The sequence below is a fragment of the Rattus rattus genome, chromosome 8, assembly GCF_011064425.1.
Source record: "Rattus rattus isolate New Zealand chromosome 8, Rrattus_CSIRO_v1, whole genome shotgun sequence".
NCBI lineage: Eukaryota > Metazoa > Chordata > Mammalia > Rodentia > Muridae > Rattus > Rattus rattus.
In genome coordinates, this window is record NC_046161.1 from 26,822,881 (window position 1) to 26,837,688 (window position 14,808).

Consider the following 14,808-nt stretch of genomic DNA (forward strand, 5'->3'; position numbering starts at 1 on the left):
TCGTACAAAGGACACCCCGAGGGAGGCCTGCTCCTTTTTAACGTGTCCTCGTCCCTTCCTCTATGTGGATCCTAGGGACAGAATTCAGGTTACGAGGCTTGGCGGCACGCACGTTCTCCCACTGAACCGTCCTGCCGGCCCTCCAGAATCGCTTTTGGAGGCATCGACGTTTGGCTCATTTCCTAGGGATTAAATGTAGCTGTCGTCCCAAGAGGGTTTTCAGGACTGACCCAGCACCGTGGGATCAAGAGCACCAGACCTTGCTCAGGGACTACGTGGGACCCTCAATGGCCATTAGTGCGTAGCAAGTCAGAGTAGCATGAACCCCTGCTAGCAACATCTCTTCAGCTCTGACCCACGTTGGGAACCCTCCGGAGGCCTCCAGAGTGAGCTGCTGCGGCCGGCACCCCCAAAATGAGGTCTCAGGAGCTCTGTGTAAAGAGTGGGAAGTTGTGACTTCCACAGGATCTCAAAGCTCCTGCCCAAGGACCACTCTTTGAGAGCCACTGGAGAGGAGAGTAGCTCTGAAGGGTAGCGAGTTCCCAGGTGAAGTGTAGTCCAGCGACTCCATTAACCTAGGACAGCCCGGCTAGAGACAGCAAGGTCAGGCAGCCCTGCCTACTCGTTTGCTACTGGGGAGTGACTTCTTACTGTGGACGGCAGTGTGAGCTGAGGTGCTATGTGGGTGGCCCAGGCTGCACCAGGATCCCTGACATCACATGTGTCTGAGCTAGCTATGCACACACGTGCACACACACACACACACACACACGGAATCAGCTCGCACATGTAGTTCCTGACTCAATCCTTCTGTCCCATATTAGTGATATGGAAGGAGCAACCATATCTGGAGGACAGGAAGGACATTTACATGGTGAGTCGTCCTGGAGAATATTCTAGCTAGAATCAGAGACACAATGCTAATTCCACACGGGCAGTCAGAGCGACTGTCTCAACTTCGTGTTAACCAAGCCCAATGTCGAGTAACAGCATCGTCCAGGAGCACGGTTGGGAGGCATGAGCTGGGGAAAGGGATGGGCAGAGCTGGCTTCCTTCATGACGCTGACACGCACACCTCCACGTCTACCAAAGGCCACCCCTTCTTCAGCCTCAGTCCACACAGGGAGGGCCCCAGGAGCCTTCTAAGGGTCTTTCGAAAGATCTCTAACCTCTCCCCAGATCTACAGCCCTACCTCCCCGGGCCACTTCAACTAGGGAGAGACTATTTTATAAAGTAAAAAGAAGTGGGGCTGGAGAGATGGCTCAGCGGTTAAGAGCACTGACTGTTCTTCCAGAGGTCCTGAGTTCAAATCCCAGCAACCACATGGTGGCTCACAACCATCTGTAATGGGATCTGATGCCCTCTTCTGGTGTGTCTGAAGACAGCTGCAGTGTACTCACATACATGAAATAAATAAATCTTTAAAAAAAAAAAAAAAAAAGGACGGCAGAGGAGGTCTAGGCAGCCATTGCTAATGTAGCATCGGTTCCCCCAACTGGAACTCATCCACCCACCCCCATGCTGGACCCTGTGTCCATGCGTACCGTGTATGCATGCATGTGCGTGCACACAGCCGTATAACCACCTCTGCACTGAAAGCACAACACTTTGCACCTTCCCCTTCCTCTGACATGTCACCATGACTACCACAGCCTGTCCTCTCTCCCCAGGTAGGGCCAGGCTGGGACAGTCATGGGGCCCTCTCTCTACATGATTCCTCTTCCCCAAACTCCCTCCTGACCAAACATCTGTCACAGTCTGGGCCCTGGCTTAAAAGTGAGCACCTGTTGTAACCAAGGACAGACGGCCCTTGGCCTAGGGGAGACAAGGCCCTGGGGTCTGCACCCAATATTGCAACAGAGTCTATGCTAGGGAAATTTAGTCCCAGTTTAGTGCAAAGGGAACTATTTATAGAAGGGATGGGGGGTGTAATAGAAGTATAGCAAGAAAAACAAAATTACCTAAAAAGAAATAAAATGTTTTATTCTCAAATACCAACCCCTGGCACCAGCAAAACAAACTCAGCCATAGGTGCCACTCTTTTCTGGGGTTCCTAGGGCTGGAGCTTCCTGAAAAGACCCTGCAGCCCCTCTGCCCATAGGGCCCCCAGGAGCGCGACGATAGTTTTCCTTTAGAGTCTGGAAGCAGTTCTCCAGGAAAGCATCGTCTTTACCCAGTTCAGGGTTAGAGGGGAAGGCTGCCATCAAATCCTTGCCCCACCCCGGGCTGGGCCACCAGCACAGAAGATCTCTGGCCAACTCCTGAGGGGTCCCACTTTGGAAGCTCAGGGAAGGATTCTGAGTCCTAGGGAAGCAGTTCACAGTCTGGGATGTGGGGGAGAGGCCACAGCACAAATGTCCTCAGCGATCCTCTGCTGTATCCAGGTACTCGTGGGGGGCATCCCTGTGCGAGTTCATGGTGGGTTGTCTGTCCATGCTTCTATACCCCAGTTTGCTCTTTGATCCAGTCCCGAACTTCAGGGATCCTTGTGTACACGCCTGGCTTGTTCCTCTGAGCGCAGCCTTCACCCCAGCTCACCACACCAGCCTGGAAGATTCGCCCATCTTTCTCCACACTGGACAAGGGGCCACCGGAGTCACCCTGCGCAAAAAACGAATCCTGTGCATGAGGCCTTTACCTAAACTCTTAGTAGCTGCCTCAGCTAAACTGGTCTCTCCCAGCAGCTTGACCTCCCCTTGACTCCTGCTTACCCCTGCCCAGGCTCTCCCCAGCCCCTCCTATCCCCAGCTCCAGCCTTGTTAGCTTCCTTCTCCCCTTCCCCCGCCCCGCCTTTCTCTTTCCCTAGCCCCGCCCCTTTCCCTTTGCATTCTGCACTGCCCTTCCTCTCCCAGGTCCGGCCTTTCCCCAGCCTTTTAAGATCCCTCCCCTTCCAGATCTGCCTCTCCCTTGTAAGGCCACGCACCTGGCAGGAGTCCACACCCCCACTGAGGAAACCCACACACATCATTCGTGGGGTGATCTGCTGCGGCAAGAGTTCCTCACAGGTGGTCTGGTTGATGACCCGGATCTCTCCCTTTTGCAGGATCAGTGCTCCAGTGCCTGTGGGGACAGTAAGCCAGGGACTGAGGCAGGCAGCTCCTGGGACAGGCCAGTCTACATGGGGAAAACTCACTGGAGATACTCCCCACTGGTCATGTTTACAAGCAATGTTAGGAAATAACCCAAGAGCCTGCGGCTGACAGATAAATAGGTCAGTAGCTGACAACAGATGGCAGGATACTGTGTAGCAATTAAAAGTAACCAGACTGCACAGCATGGCGGCTGCTGATGGGTCAGATATACAGCAAGGTATATCTTGGACGGAAAATGTCAGAACATCGAAAATCCCACAGAAACCCTCTGCAGGTCTTGGTCCGGCCTGAAACTCACCTCCTTCTTTCGTGTGGCCCCAGCCTGTGACCCAGATGGCTTTGCCGGCAGGAAAGACATGGGTATTATCAGGCAGGCAGATGGGGCGAACGACAGTGCTGTACTCTGCCGGCTTCTCCAGCTCCAGCAAGGCAATGTCATAGTCGAAGGTAAAGTCATTGAAGGAAGGGTGGGTGATGATACGTTTGAGCTTGTGCTCCTGCACCCCAGAGGCACTGCGCTTGCTCTGGTCCAGCAGACCGAGGAAGGCTATCCACATGGTGTGGTCTGAGTACCTGGGACGGCATACAGGAGGCAGAGCAGTCACAAATCCGTGGGTGGCTATGACCCCTCAGGCAATGCTCTAAGTTCTCACAAAGACTGAGAAGGCTACCCACCATACTTAAGGCAGCTGCCACGGAACAGGAGGCAGAGGGCAGCTCTCTTACTAGTAAGAGGTGTCAGATCCCCCCGACCTGGTGTCATAGGCAGTTGTGAATCACCCAATATGGATGCTAGGAATTCAACTCTGGTCCTCTAGAAGTATGCTCTCTTAACCACTGGCCCAGGGCTGCAGCCCAAGGCTCTTTCTAATGTCCTTCTATTCTATCTTTATTCTCATATCTATTTATTTCTGATTACTCATCCACCTGTTTGTTCATTCACTCACTCACTCAATCATGAATGGACATCTATGACTTCCGAGAAAAGCTCTAGGGCCTGTGTCAAGTTCAGAGTGTACCAGAGAGGAGAGACGTGAGAACCAATCAGAGCATCCCACAGAGGACAGGATGGTGACAAACGCAGCACAGGAGGTAGGAGAGAGCGAAGCACGGCCTTGAACTCAGCTACAGTTTTGCCAGCCAAACCCCGCAGGGTGGGAGTTGGGGTGAGCAGGCATGAAGCACAAAGGGATGGTTTCGGAGATAAAACTAAATGTGGAAATGGGCCGATTCCACTTCCTGCTGGAAGTCTCCTCTATGCAAAAGGATGGCCATGGGGGAAGGGTTCACATTCCCCCTATTGCAGAAGAGTGTGCTGCTGCTGACAGGAAAACCAGACCTTCCTTCAAAGGATGGACAAGTATTAGGAAATTCCCCCGCGTCTGTCTCCTCTTAGACCCCTGTGGCCAATGGCCAGAGAGCCTGGGGTCAGGCACGGGTAGCCCCAGCCTCAAACCTACCTACCTGTTCCTGCTACTTCTCTGACCTCGAAGGCTCTGGCACCTGCCTGCCTTGTCCTGAGAGACCAATTTGAGCCCTCCCTGTAGACACAGATCTACTGTGTGCTACATACGGTGCTGGGCCACAGGTAAATTATCACCTTTAGCTCTCCCGACTCACATGTGAGAACTCACATCGTCAGGGCCTAGAGAGGGAATAACCTGCCCCAGAGCCAACTGTGAGCTTAGACTGAATCAAGGCTCCTCATTGACCAATCCCAAGGAGCCATGAAAAGCAGGAAGTAACCAAGTAGGCTTTGGAGTCGATGCCTGGGCTCGAGTCAGGCTCTACCACCGAGCTGTGCAAACCTAGACAAATGCCCTCTTCTCTCCAAGCAGTACCTGTAAAGTAGGGGCAGATACAGAACTGTCGAGGGGTGGCCCTCAGTCCCAGCACTGGAAAGGCAAGAGGCAGGTAGCTCTCTGTGAGTTCCGGGCCAGCCTGGTCTACATACTGAGTACCAAAACAACCCGAGCTATGTAGAAAGTCCTATCTGGGATGCCCACTCCTCTATCACCCTGCTCTGGTGCCAACTTATCTGGCAAGAATTCAGACACAGGACACCTCACTGCACACCTGGATACTTACTTGAAAATTTTCTCATCCTGAAAGCAATGAGCTGCAGAGACCAGCCAGTCAGGAGAGATGAGCGAGGCCCCACACAAGTGGCCCTGGCCCAGAGCGTGGAGGCTCACCTGCCAGGGCCACTCGCCCTCGTCCGCATTCGTGCCACCAACCACTCGAGCCTGTTTGGTAAAGGATCGCAGCCCACAGTCTGGAGAGGGGACAGAGAACCAAAGTGCAGCCACTCAACATCGAAGGGGCGTTCCTTATGCACGGGGAGACTCGGCTCAGGGATCTCCACTGGGTGTGCACAGCAACACTAGCGCCAGAGTGTCCCTATCTCTCACAGATCTCCCGTCCTCCTCCATCCCCCTCTCCCTACCCCATGCTATACTGCACGAGTACATCCTAGACACCTGCTGCTTTCTCAGGCTTGATGTGCTACCATTTGCTAAGGGATACAGCTCAGAGCACAGTGCACGGAGAAACCTGAAGGCATCCAGCCAGCTCTCCTAGGACACACAGGCTTAAGGCACGGGCGGGTGAGGATGAAGCTTGGGCAGCTGGGCTCTTTCTCCTCCAAGCCACTTGCCCATGGCTATCTGTCTGTCTATGGAGCAACCAGTATGTCAGCTATGTCCCCGAGGTGCTGACATGCTGTGTGTTTGTGCCAAGTGGCGAAGCCTTCCTTTCCTCCAGACAGATGTGCTCTCTGAGTGGATACCAGGCTGCGTGAGTGAGATTCTGGTAAGATCTCCAGCCCTGGCTGCTCTCCCAGTTGCGTACCTTGCACAGTAAACACCCCGGCCCGCCATGCACCATAAACACCCGGCCCACCATGCACAGCTGCCCAGCTTACCACAGTTTTTCTCATCCGAGCCATCGCTGCAGTCCTTCTTCCCATCACACTCAGGGTTGCCCTTGTTCAGACAGAGGCCATTTTGGCAGCGGTAGGTATATTTGGTGCAAGAGACGACATTCACTGTTTATGGGAGAGGACGGACATGTTATGTCGCCACCATCCACCTTGCTGGCCCCGTTCGTCACACCCGTGTCCACTGTCCTTTCAGCCCTGCTACAGGTCCTCTACCTTCTGGAAGATTCTCCCCAGGCTTAATACACAGGAAACTTGGGTTGATAATCTCTGCGAACACTCCGTAGGGCCTGAGACCTGCTCCTACCTTAGGGTGTGGTTTTAGTGGGAAGAGTGACCTTCCCCCCATGGGAGAGCAGCCAGGACTGGGTCTTACCATTGTCACATGAGGCCTCGTCAGACCCATCTCCACAGTCGTCCTTCCCATTACACTGCTGGCTCTGAGGGAGACACTTCCCATTGGAACACCTGAAACTCCCGGCAGGACAACCTATGGAGACGCAGATCCTTAGCAACCTCCAGCAATGCCCTAACTCACTGGGCCGAACAGGCACTGGGGAAACCATAGCAGCCCCTGACCCCAAGATACTCACTGCAGCCCTCCTCATCACTGCCATCCCCACAGTCGTTGACACTGTCACAGACCCAGAAGAGGGGCTTGCAGAACTGGTTCTTGCACGTGAACTGGTGGGTGGCGTTGCATCCTATAATGGGAGAGCCAGAGTCAGTTGGAGGCTCCCGGGGGCAGCCTGGGCAGTCACCATTGCCAGAGATGCTGTCTGAGCTGCTCTGTACCACTAGCTGTCAGTGCTGACAGACACGTGACTGCTAACCAAGATTTCCAATGGCATGGGGGGGGGACGCAGGGAGGCAGGGAGGCAGGGAGGCAGGGAGGCAGGGGGACAAAAGGATGAGACCAGGGTCTCATTGCCTTGTGTCTTTTTGCCAGGATGGACAGTGCAAAACCAGGGAAGGAGAAGGTCATGCCATTGGACAAGAAAAGGGTAGGAGAGAGTAGGAGGAGGAAGGAGGGGACAGGGCACAGTGCGAGAAAGAGGGGGCTGGGGCAGGCTACAGCAGGACTCACGGCAGTGACGCTCATCACTGTAGTCCGGGCAGTCGGCCCAGCCGTCGCAGCGCAAGTCCTTGCGGATGCACCGTCCAGTCTTGCACATGAACATCCCTGGGCACGCTGTAGGGGTGTAGAGAGAGAGGGATGAAATCCATGCCTGCCCCCTCTTTCCCTAGCAGCCAGCAAGCAGATGTAGACACTGAGAGTCAAATCTGACAAGGGGAACTTTTGTATCAGCAGCCAGAATGGGTAGCAGCAGGTGGGTGGCACTGACCACGGACTGCACTGAGTACAGCCGAGGGGGACACAGAGCCGTGCATCCTGATGTCCTAGCCAAGTGAAAAGGACATCAGCATTTCCTTCACGCTAACGCTTGATCTGAAGTTCCCGAAACTGGGAGAAACCTGACAATTATTCCTTGGGTGGAGAACAGAGCAGTTGTCACTGACCCCGCACAAACACAACTTCAGTCACGAGTACATTCTGACATTAGCGCTATCTGGTCATCCAGAAAGGCTTTTGGAAGCTAGCCAGTTGCATTGCGTTTTTAAGGTTTATTGGTTTTCATTTTAGGTTTGTTCGTTTTGCCTGCATTCATGGCTATGCTCTAACTGCATGCAGTGCCCATGGAGGCCAGAAGAGGGCGGCATATCCTCTGAAACTGGAGTTAACAGGTGCTTGTTAACCAACCACCTTGTGAGTGCTGGGAACCATACCTGGGTCCAACACGTGCTCTTAATCACTAAGCCGTCTCTGAGGGGGCTCTAACAGGCCAGAGGAGGACAAACACAGACAGGCCTGAGCATGGCGGACCCTGAAGACAGGTTTTTGCCCTTTTACCCCTTTCCTTCTCCGTTGCTAAAAACCGTTACATTCCTAAAGCTAGCTCCAAAGGTCTATTCCCTCACTGGGCTACTTCCTCTTCCTGAGGCTGACCACAAGGTCCAGCTATAAAAGTATTGAAGTCTAGCACTCAAAAGCCCTCTTTGGCTCACCTAATTAATATGGCCAATTAAAATTAAACACCTCTTCCTAACTTGGGTTTTTCCCCTTGGACCTTTATAAACCACCATTTGCCTATGGGCTACATCTGTCTCCTCTCAGTCCAGGGACAGCCCTTTGTCCCTCTGGGGCAAATATCCCTTCCCCTTCTCCCATGTTCCCTTCTTCCTCATCCTCTATCAGCTGTCCTTGTCCTTACTCCCTGCCCTTTATCTCTCTGGGGCAAATAAATCCCCTTTGGTATGAGAACTTGGTCTTGGGGTGTCCTGATCCAACTCTGAGGCCCTTACAATCTCTCCAGCCCCTGCAGTTACATTTTAAATTAAACGTGACTTTCAGTACTTAAAATGCCTTCCAAAGGGTTATTCCATGATACAGGGTTGAAATTAAAACCTGCACGTTGAACATCCCTCAGACAAAACACCCAGGCCCAGAAGGCCGCAGAACTTGAGGTTTTTTCAGAGCTGACATGATGCCACAGGTGGGAAGGCACATATCTGACCTCATGTGACCCCATGTGACCTCATGTGACCAGAGAAAACACAGGTGTGCTGATGTGATGCTCTGATGAGGCCCAAGGAAAAAACTGAGCACTGAGCTTCATTGTGTGTGTGTGTGTGTGTGTGTGTGTGTGTGCGCCACACGTGAACATATTCCTGTGCCTATGGGTGCATATCCGTCTGTGAACACAGAGGCAGGAAGGCAATGTAAGGTCTTCCTCAATCCTGTTCCACCTTTTTATTGGGGGGGGGGGCGTTCAGGCTTTCTTGTTGAGCCTGGAGCACATCGATTCAGCTATACTGGTTAGCAAGCAGGCTCCCGTGTCTGCCTCCCCGGCTTTGAGTTATGGGCACACAACCCAGTTTCTGTGTGGGTGTTGATGATCCAAACGCAGGTCCTCATGCTAGGCAGCAAGACCTCTACCATCTCAGCTTTCTCCGCAGCCCCAGATTCCACGTTTAGACTTGGGTCCTATTTCCAAGACCCACGATGTACGTGCTGAAATGTTTAAACCTGAAGTCCACCACACGTCTAGTCCCACGCATTTTAGATATGGGACTCAATCAGTGCTCTGTAGGCCAACGAATTGCTGTTCACGTAGCTAATAGTGTTTTCTAATGTCTCAACACTCCAAATTAATCCTAAAATGCTAATAGATTCTCAGGGGAAGCACAGATTACCAAAGTCACTGTGGCCCCAGGAAGTTGGTAAGAAGGGTCCTAGGGCTCCTTTGTAGCACCGTGGGAAGCAGCCCCGAGAAGCACAGGATGTACCAGCGTTTGCTCTCATTCTCTGGTTCTCGTGCTGCGGATCGAACCCAGAGGCTCGCAACCGCTCTTAACACAGAGCAATACCCCTAGCCCAGCCTTTTTTTGGAGTAAACAGACTTGCTTTCCTCTAAAGCTACCGCAGTGAGGTGCATCTGACTCTCCGTCCTCTCGGAGGAAGCACAGCGTAGGACAGAACAGAGCAGAGAGTACTTCCTGCGCCAATCCCGCCAACCGCCCGCCATCAGCAGTCGCAATCACTCACGGTCATTGGAGTCGTAGGAGAGATACTCAGCCAGGAACCCGGTGTCCGTGTACGAGTGATCGGAATGGAAGTGGACCGTAATCTTGCTGCTGTTGCTGCTCACCACAAACTGGGACCTCTCCCCGCAGAACCTAGAGGGCAAGAGTGAGGCTGAGGGACGTTCAGTTGGCAACCAGACAACTGGGGGTGCCTGGGACCAGCCCTCCCAACATCCAGGATGGTGGCTGCACCCCTAGGGGCTCACTTCTCCCCGTTGATCTCCACATAGTCCTTGGTGCAGCGTCCCACTGGTACGTTGGGGTCCACCAGATAGAAGAGTTTGAAGCGCACTTTCACGTTCCGGTTGTTGGGCACCTGCACAGAGAGATGCTATGGGGACCCTGGCCTCTTTGGTACTTCTTAACACAAGGGATAGTCACGGGAGGGGAATGGGGTCCTGAACGAACCCCATGCACACCATGACTTCTCTTACATATATACATACATAGATATGATAAACGGCTGGCCTGGTTTTATTTTTTAAATTTTTTTTTAATTTTCTTTTTTCTTTTTTTTTTCAGAATTTTTGGGGGTTTTTGTTATTGTTATTTTTTTTTGTTGTTGTTGTTGTTCTTTTTTTCAGAGCTGGGGACCGAACCCAGGGGCCTGGTTTTATTTTTTTTAAAGATTTATTTATTTATTACACGTACACTGTAGCTGTCTCCAGCCACACCAGAAGAGGGCATCAGATCCCACTACAAATGGTTGTGAGCCACCATGTGGCTGCTGGGATTTGAACTCAGGACCTCTGGAAGAACAGTCAGTGCTCTTAACCACTGAGCCATCTCTCCAGCCCTGCTCTCCTGTTTTTAAGTTTTAATTATTTTAACTGGCATAATGATGATAAAATTATATACATTATTACTGCCTAATACTTAAATCAGATTAAATATGTTTACCTCCTCAAACATTCTTTTTTTTTTTTAAATAGTAAAGACTTTCCTCTGGCTTTTTGAGGTCTACAGTAGTTACCGGGACCTCTAGTCAGTCCCTCTGTGATACACGGTAGAGCGCCTGGCTCCTGTCTAACTGACCATCATCCCCCCAATCCTTAATCTGCTTCTCCCACCCCTTTTCCCTACTCCCCCAACCTCTCTGGTAACCATTACTCTCTCGATTTCTAAGAGGCCAACCTTTGGGGATTCCATCTATGAGTGATGTCATGAGACCCTTGTCTTTCTTGTGCCCGGCTTATTTCACTAACACAATGGTCTACAAGTCTTAATACCCTCAACATAGCGGTTTTATCACGATAATCGTGATACCAAAATTTTACATTTTTCACCCGCAGGAAGGACTCTCTAGCTTTTCTGTGGTTTATCCAAAAGAGCTATTATTTGGGGTCCATTATTAAGTAAGAGTTCCTTGAATGCAAGCCCTGGGATACACACGGTGAGTGTGACAGCCCGAAGGGTATTAAGGAACTAAGAGTCAAGCAGAACACTGAGCGTGGGCAACTGGACACATTCTTCCCGCCCCTGTTTATTCCTGGAGTCCTCCGCCTGACACTTTCCGCGGGTACCTGCAACTTGGAAATGAATGAGTGGGGGATTTGTACTCCATTACTTTGAAAGGCTAGGATAGTGTCTCAGCATCTTTAAAGAAAGACCTCCGATTGGAGGATGCGAGCGGCACCCAGAGGCACTGCCGCTATGCGAGGGCTTGCTCTCTTCTCGCTTTCTGAGAGGTCGTCCTGACAACACCTCTTAGAGCCTCAGCCTCACTCTACCCAGCAGCAAGCAGACGCAGAGACGACAAGGAAGTAGCCCACATCCTCTCCGTTCCCAACCAAAGAGCTAGGGCGTGAGTCTGGATGTGGCTGGCAGCTAGCCTAGTCTTGTGGGTCCCCTTAACGTGGCTCTTTGGGTCGCTAACGTCATCTTCCCCTCCTGCTTTTCCTCAAGTCCTGTGGCACTCACCGCCACCCCCTCCTACCTTGATATTCCAAGTGCAGTTGATGTTGGGCGGGTAATGGCCTGGATAGTAGGGGCTGCTAAACGTCCCTTGGGCTTCACTCAAAAGGCCGCCACAGCCTAAGAGGAAGGAGAGGAGAGAGCGGGAGATTTAAGGACCTCCTCAGCCACACGGTGTGAGAAGAGTTGTACAGCCTGGGGAGAACTCGAGCTTCTCACCACCTGTCTTCACACTGTACTTTGGCAAGTGCTTAAAGCCAATTGCTTTTTAAGGTCCCTTGGGGCTGGAGAGATGGCTCAGCGATTGAGAGCACTGGCTGCTCTTCCAGAGGACCTGAGTTCAATTCCCAGCAACCACATGGTGGCTCACAACTGTCTACAACTCCAGTTCCAGAGGATCTGGCACCCTCGAGCAGACACCGATGCACGTAGAAATAAATAGAACTTAAAAAAGGAAGTGGTCCCTTAGCTGGGCATGGAGGTGCGTGCCTCTAATCCCAGAGACAGGCAGATCTCTGTGAGTTGTGGTAGCCTCTTCCTGCTACTGAGCTCCAGGACAGCCAGAGCTACACACTGAGAAACCCACAAAAAAATTAAAAAAATTTTAAAAAGAAGGCAAAATGCCCATTGGTTTCAGTTTCCAGCCTATCCACAGAAGGGCCAGTCTGCCAGCCCCCTGGGTCCAGGAATTCCTCTAAGGCCTGCCCCCTGCCTGCAGCCTCAGAGCACACCCATTCTTACTGCTCATCTTGGGCAGCTGGAAGAAAGTGGCCTCAAAGCCAGGATGTCGCCGGTCAGTGTTGGTTATCAGCGTAACGAGGAAGACGTTCTGGGAGGAGAGGAAAGTCAGGTTGTAGGAGGGCGAGAAGGTGCCACACAGCCTGCAAGGCAGAGAGACAGAGTTAGTGACAGAGATGAACTAGACCTTTCACACGCAGCTTAGCTCCCAAGTAGAGAGGTCAGAGGACCCCACTCCTAACCTGGACCTGAACACACAAGGGCAAGGTGGAAAGGCTTTCAGTAACAGAGTCATGGTGGTGCACACCTGAAGCCCCAGCAATGGGCGGTATGAAGGTTTTGAGTTCAAGGCTAGCCTGTGCTACCAAGTAAGACCATTTTGGGAAACAGGTCTCTTCGCATAGTGCCCGGGTTAGCCTCAAATTCTCATCCTTCTGCCTCAGTCTCCAGAGTCTGGAGTCGTAGGCACGCACCCACCATGCCAAGCTAAAACCTCTATTTTATTGATCTAAATGATTTATCAGGTATAAATTTAATCAATATTAATTATTTTAGTGGCTACAGCACAGATGGGGCATCGGGTGCCTTCTGCAAGCTGCAGAGTGAGAACCATCCATCTAAATAGAGAGCTGCTGTCTCAAAAGCAAAAACAAACAAGAAAGCTAATACAGTATAACCCCTTCTAAAACCATGCACACACACACACACACACACACACACACACACACACACACAAGTCAGGTCGAACCTATCGGTGGGAGAAGAGGGGTCCCCTGATGATTAGAATTATCAACCCGATAAAATCTAGAATCACCCAGGAGGTGGGCCTTTGGATGTGCAAAGGACATGTGACAGTGGGGGCGGGACGGCTGTGATGCCACTTCCTGGACTGTACAAAATGGAGGGGCGATACCAGACAGTCATCACTCTCTGCTTCTTGATTGTGGATACAATGTAACCAGCTCCCTCCAGGCTTTCTGGGACACCCACCTTGGACTATCCCCAGCCCTCCCAACAGGAATATTAATGACACCTTCATTTTCTGTAACTCTGATGCTCTCACGGCCTCTACTTTGCCTTCCTGGTACCAACCAATCCCTTTCAGATGCCTGCCAGCCAATCAGAGTCCCCAAACCCTTCCCGCCAGGCTGTCACATGTGGGGCCCAGAGGCAGAGAGCTAGGGGCAACCCTGGCTCCATAGTTTGCTGAGACGGTCCCACTGAGCCGATTAGAGGCCTGTTCCCCGTGCTACCTTCGTTTCTTTTTCTTTAATATTTATTATATATAAGTACACTGTAGCTGTCTTCAGAAAGTGCATCAGATCTTATTACGGTAGTTGTGAGCCACCATGTGGTTGCTGGGAATTGAACTCAGGACCTCTGAGAGAGCAGTCAGTGCTCTTAACCACTGAGCCACCTCTCCAGCCCAGCTTCGTTTCTTAAATGAATCTTCACAGTCTCCCTTACTCCCTCCGCCTCCCAGCCGACCTGGAGCTTCCGGTGTTGCTCCGTATGCATAGGTGAGCTGAGCTGTGCTGAGCTGTGTTGTACCGTGTCCCATCTGCTTGGGAACTGTAACAAACCTTTTCGGTGGGAATTGTCTCCTGAACTGCAGGCCTGGCCATACCTGCTGTACCCTAGTCCTGCCTTTCCAGCAGCAGTTAGGGAAGCCCACACTTCTCTGCAGGACGGACACCATCCTTTAACACCGACAAAGCCAAGCATCTCCTTGCCCACTCTCTGGAGCTCATGTAGGTGCCTACCATGCCTGCCCTCCACTGCCCACTTCACGGTGGCCTGTGGCCAAATGTCACCAACTCTATCTCAAACCTACACCACAATCCGTTGAAATGGTTCACCCCAGCCAGAGCCAGGCTCCTCAGCCAGAGCCTCCCCTGCTTTCCGGGACACTCACCGCACCACAGCATGGGGCTCCATGGGGCTCAGGCTGTCATACACTGTGACCAGGTCACTGTCGTGCCCATCACAGGGTGCGACATCAAAACTTCGGAAGGTGAGGCTCAGCACAGAGTCCGCGTCCCCCCGCAGGACCCACTGGCAGCGGGCATGAGCTGGGTAGGGACTGTTAGGGAAGCCAGGGGTAGTGAAACGCGTCACTGTCCTGCCACGGGCATGGAGGGCAAAACTGCAGCTGTCTGTGGGAGAGACAAGACAGAAGGAAGCCATGAACCCCACAGGCCCCACCCTGGGGCCTAGCTCCACCCCAGATACATCTCAAATCACTGCAAGCTCAGGCAGACACAAGAAAGGGAGCTTCCGAGGGGAAGGGAAAAAGTCCATCAGTACCCTCTGACTTCTGGGGACCCCATGGCTGAAGGGGCATCTAGCAAGACACCTTTCTTCTCCACCGGAGGTCAACATGATACTTACTGTCCTGAGTCCTCTGGAGCATTCTGGGGTCAATGGCTGAAGAACAAGAAGGCAAACGTTTTACCCAGACAATCGGTTTCCTTACTCTT

General features: G+C 52.2%; 1 protein-coding gene across 1 annotated transcript in view; it reads right to left on the bottom strand.

Moving 5' to 3' along the window:
• Nucleotides 1–1,958: 1,958 nt before the first annotated feature.
• The window catches only part of St14 (suppression of tumorigenicity 14), a 39,253-nt gene continuing 26,403 nt past the window's right edge, over nucleotides 1,959–14,808 (bottom strand). Inside the window, exons 6-19 of the mRNA XM_032909822.1 lie at nucleotides 14,720–14,755; nucleotides 14,244–14,484; nucleotides 12,332–12,471; nucleotides 11,613–11,710; nucleotides 9,883–9,992; nucleotides 9,639–9,769; nucleotides 7,119–7,223; nucleotides 6,625–6,735; nucleotides 6,408–6,521; nucleotides 6,017–6,139; nucleotides 5,182–5,368; nucleotides 3,392–3,666; nucleotides 2,925–3,061; nucleotides 1,959–2,602 (exon numbers count right to left, since the gene is read on the bottom strand). Of these exons, the coding sequence (XP_032765713.1) occupies nucleotides 2,441–2,602; nucleotides 2,925–3,061; nucleotides 3,392–3,666; nucleotides 5,182–5,368; nucleotides 6,017–6,139; nucleotides 6,408–6,521; nucleotides 6,625–6,735; nucleotides 7,119–7,223; nucleotides 9,639–9,769; nucleotides 9,883–9,992; nucleotides 11,613–11,710; nucleotides 12,332–12,471; nucleotides 14,244–14,484; nucleotides 14,720–14,755 (1,970 nt within the window). The 3' untranslated portion in view covers nucleotides 1,959–2,440. The remainder of the gene's footprint in view (nucleotides 2,603–2,924; nucleotides 3,062–3,391; nucleotides 3,667–5,181; nucleotides 5,369–6,016; nucleotides 6,140–6,407; nucleotides 6,522–6,624; nucleotides 6,736–7,118; nucleotides 7,224–9,638; nucleotides 9,770–9,882; nucleotides 9,993–11,612; nucleotides 11,711–12,331; nucleotides 12,472–14,243; nucleotides 14,485–14,719; nucleotides 14,756–14,808) is intronic.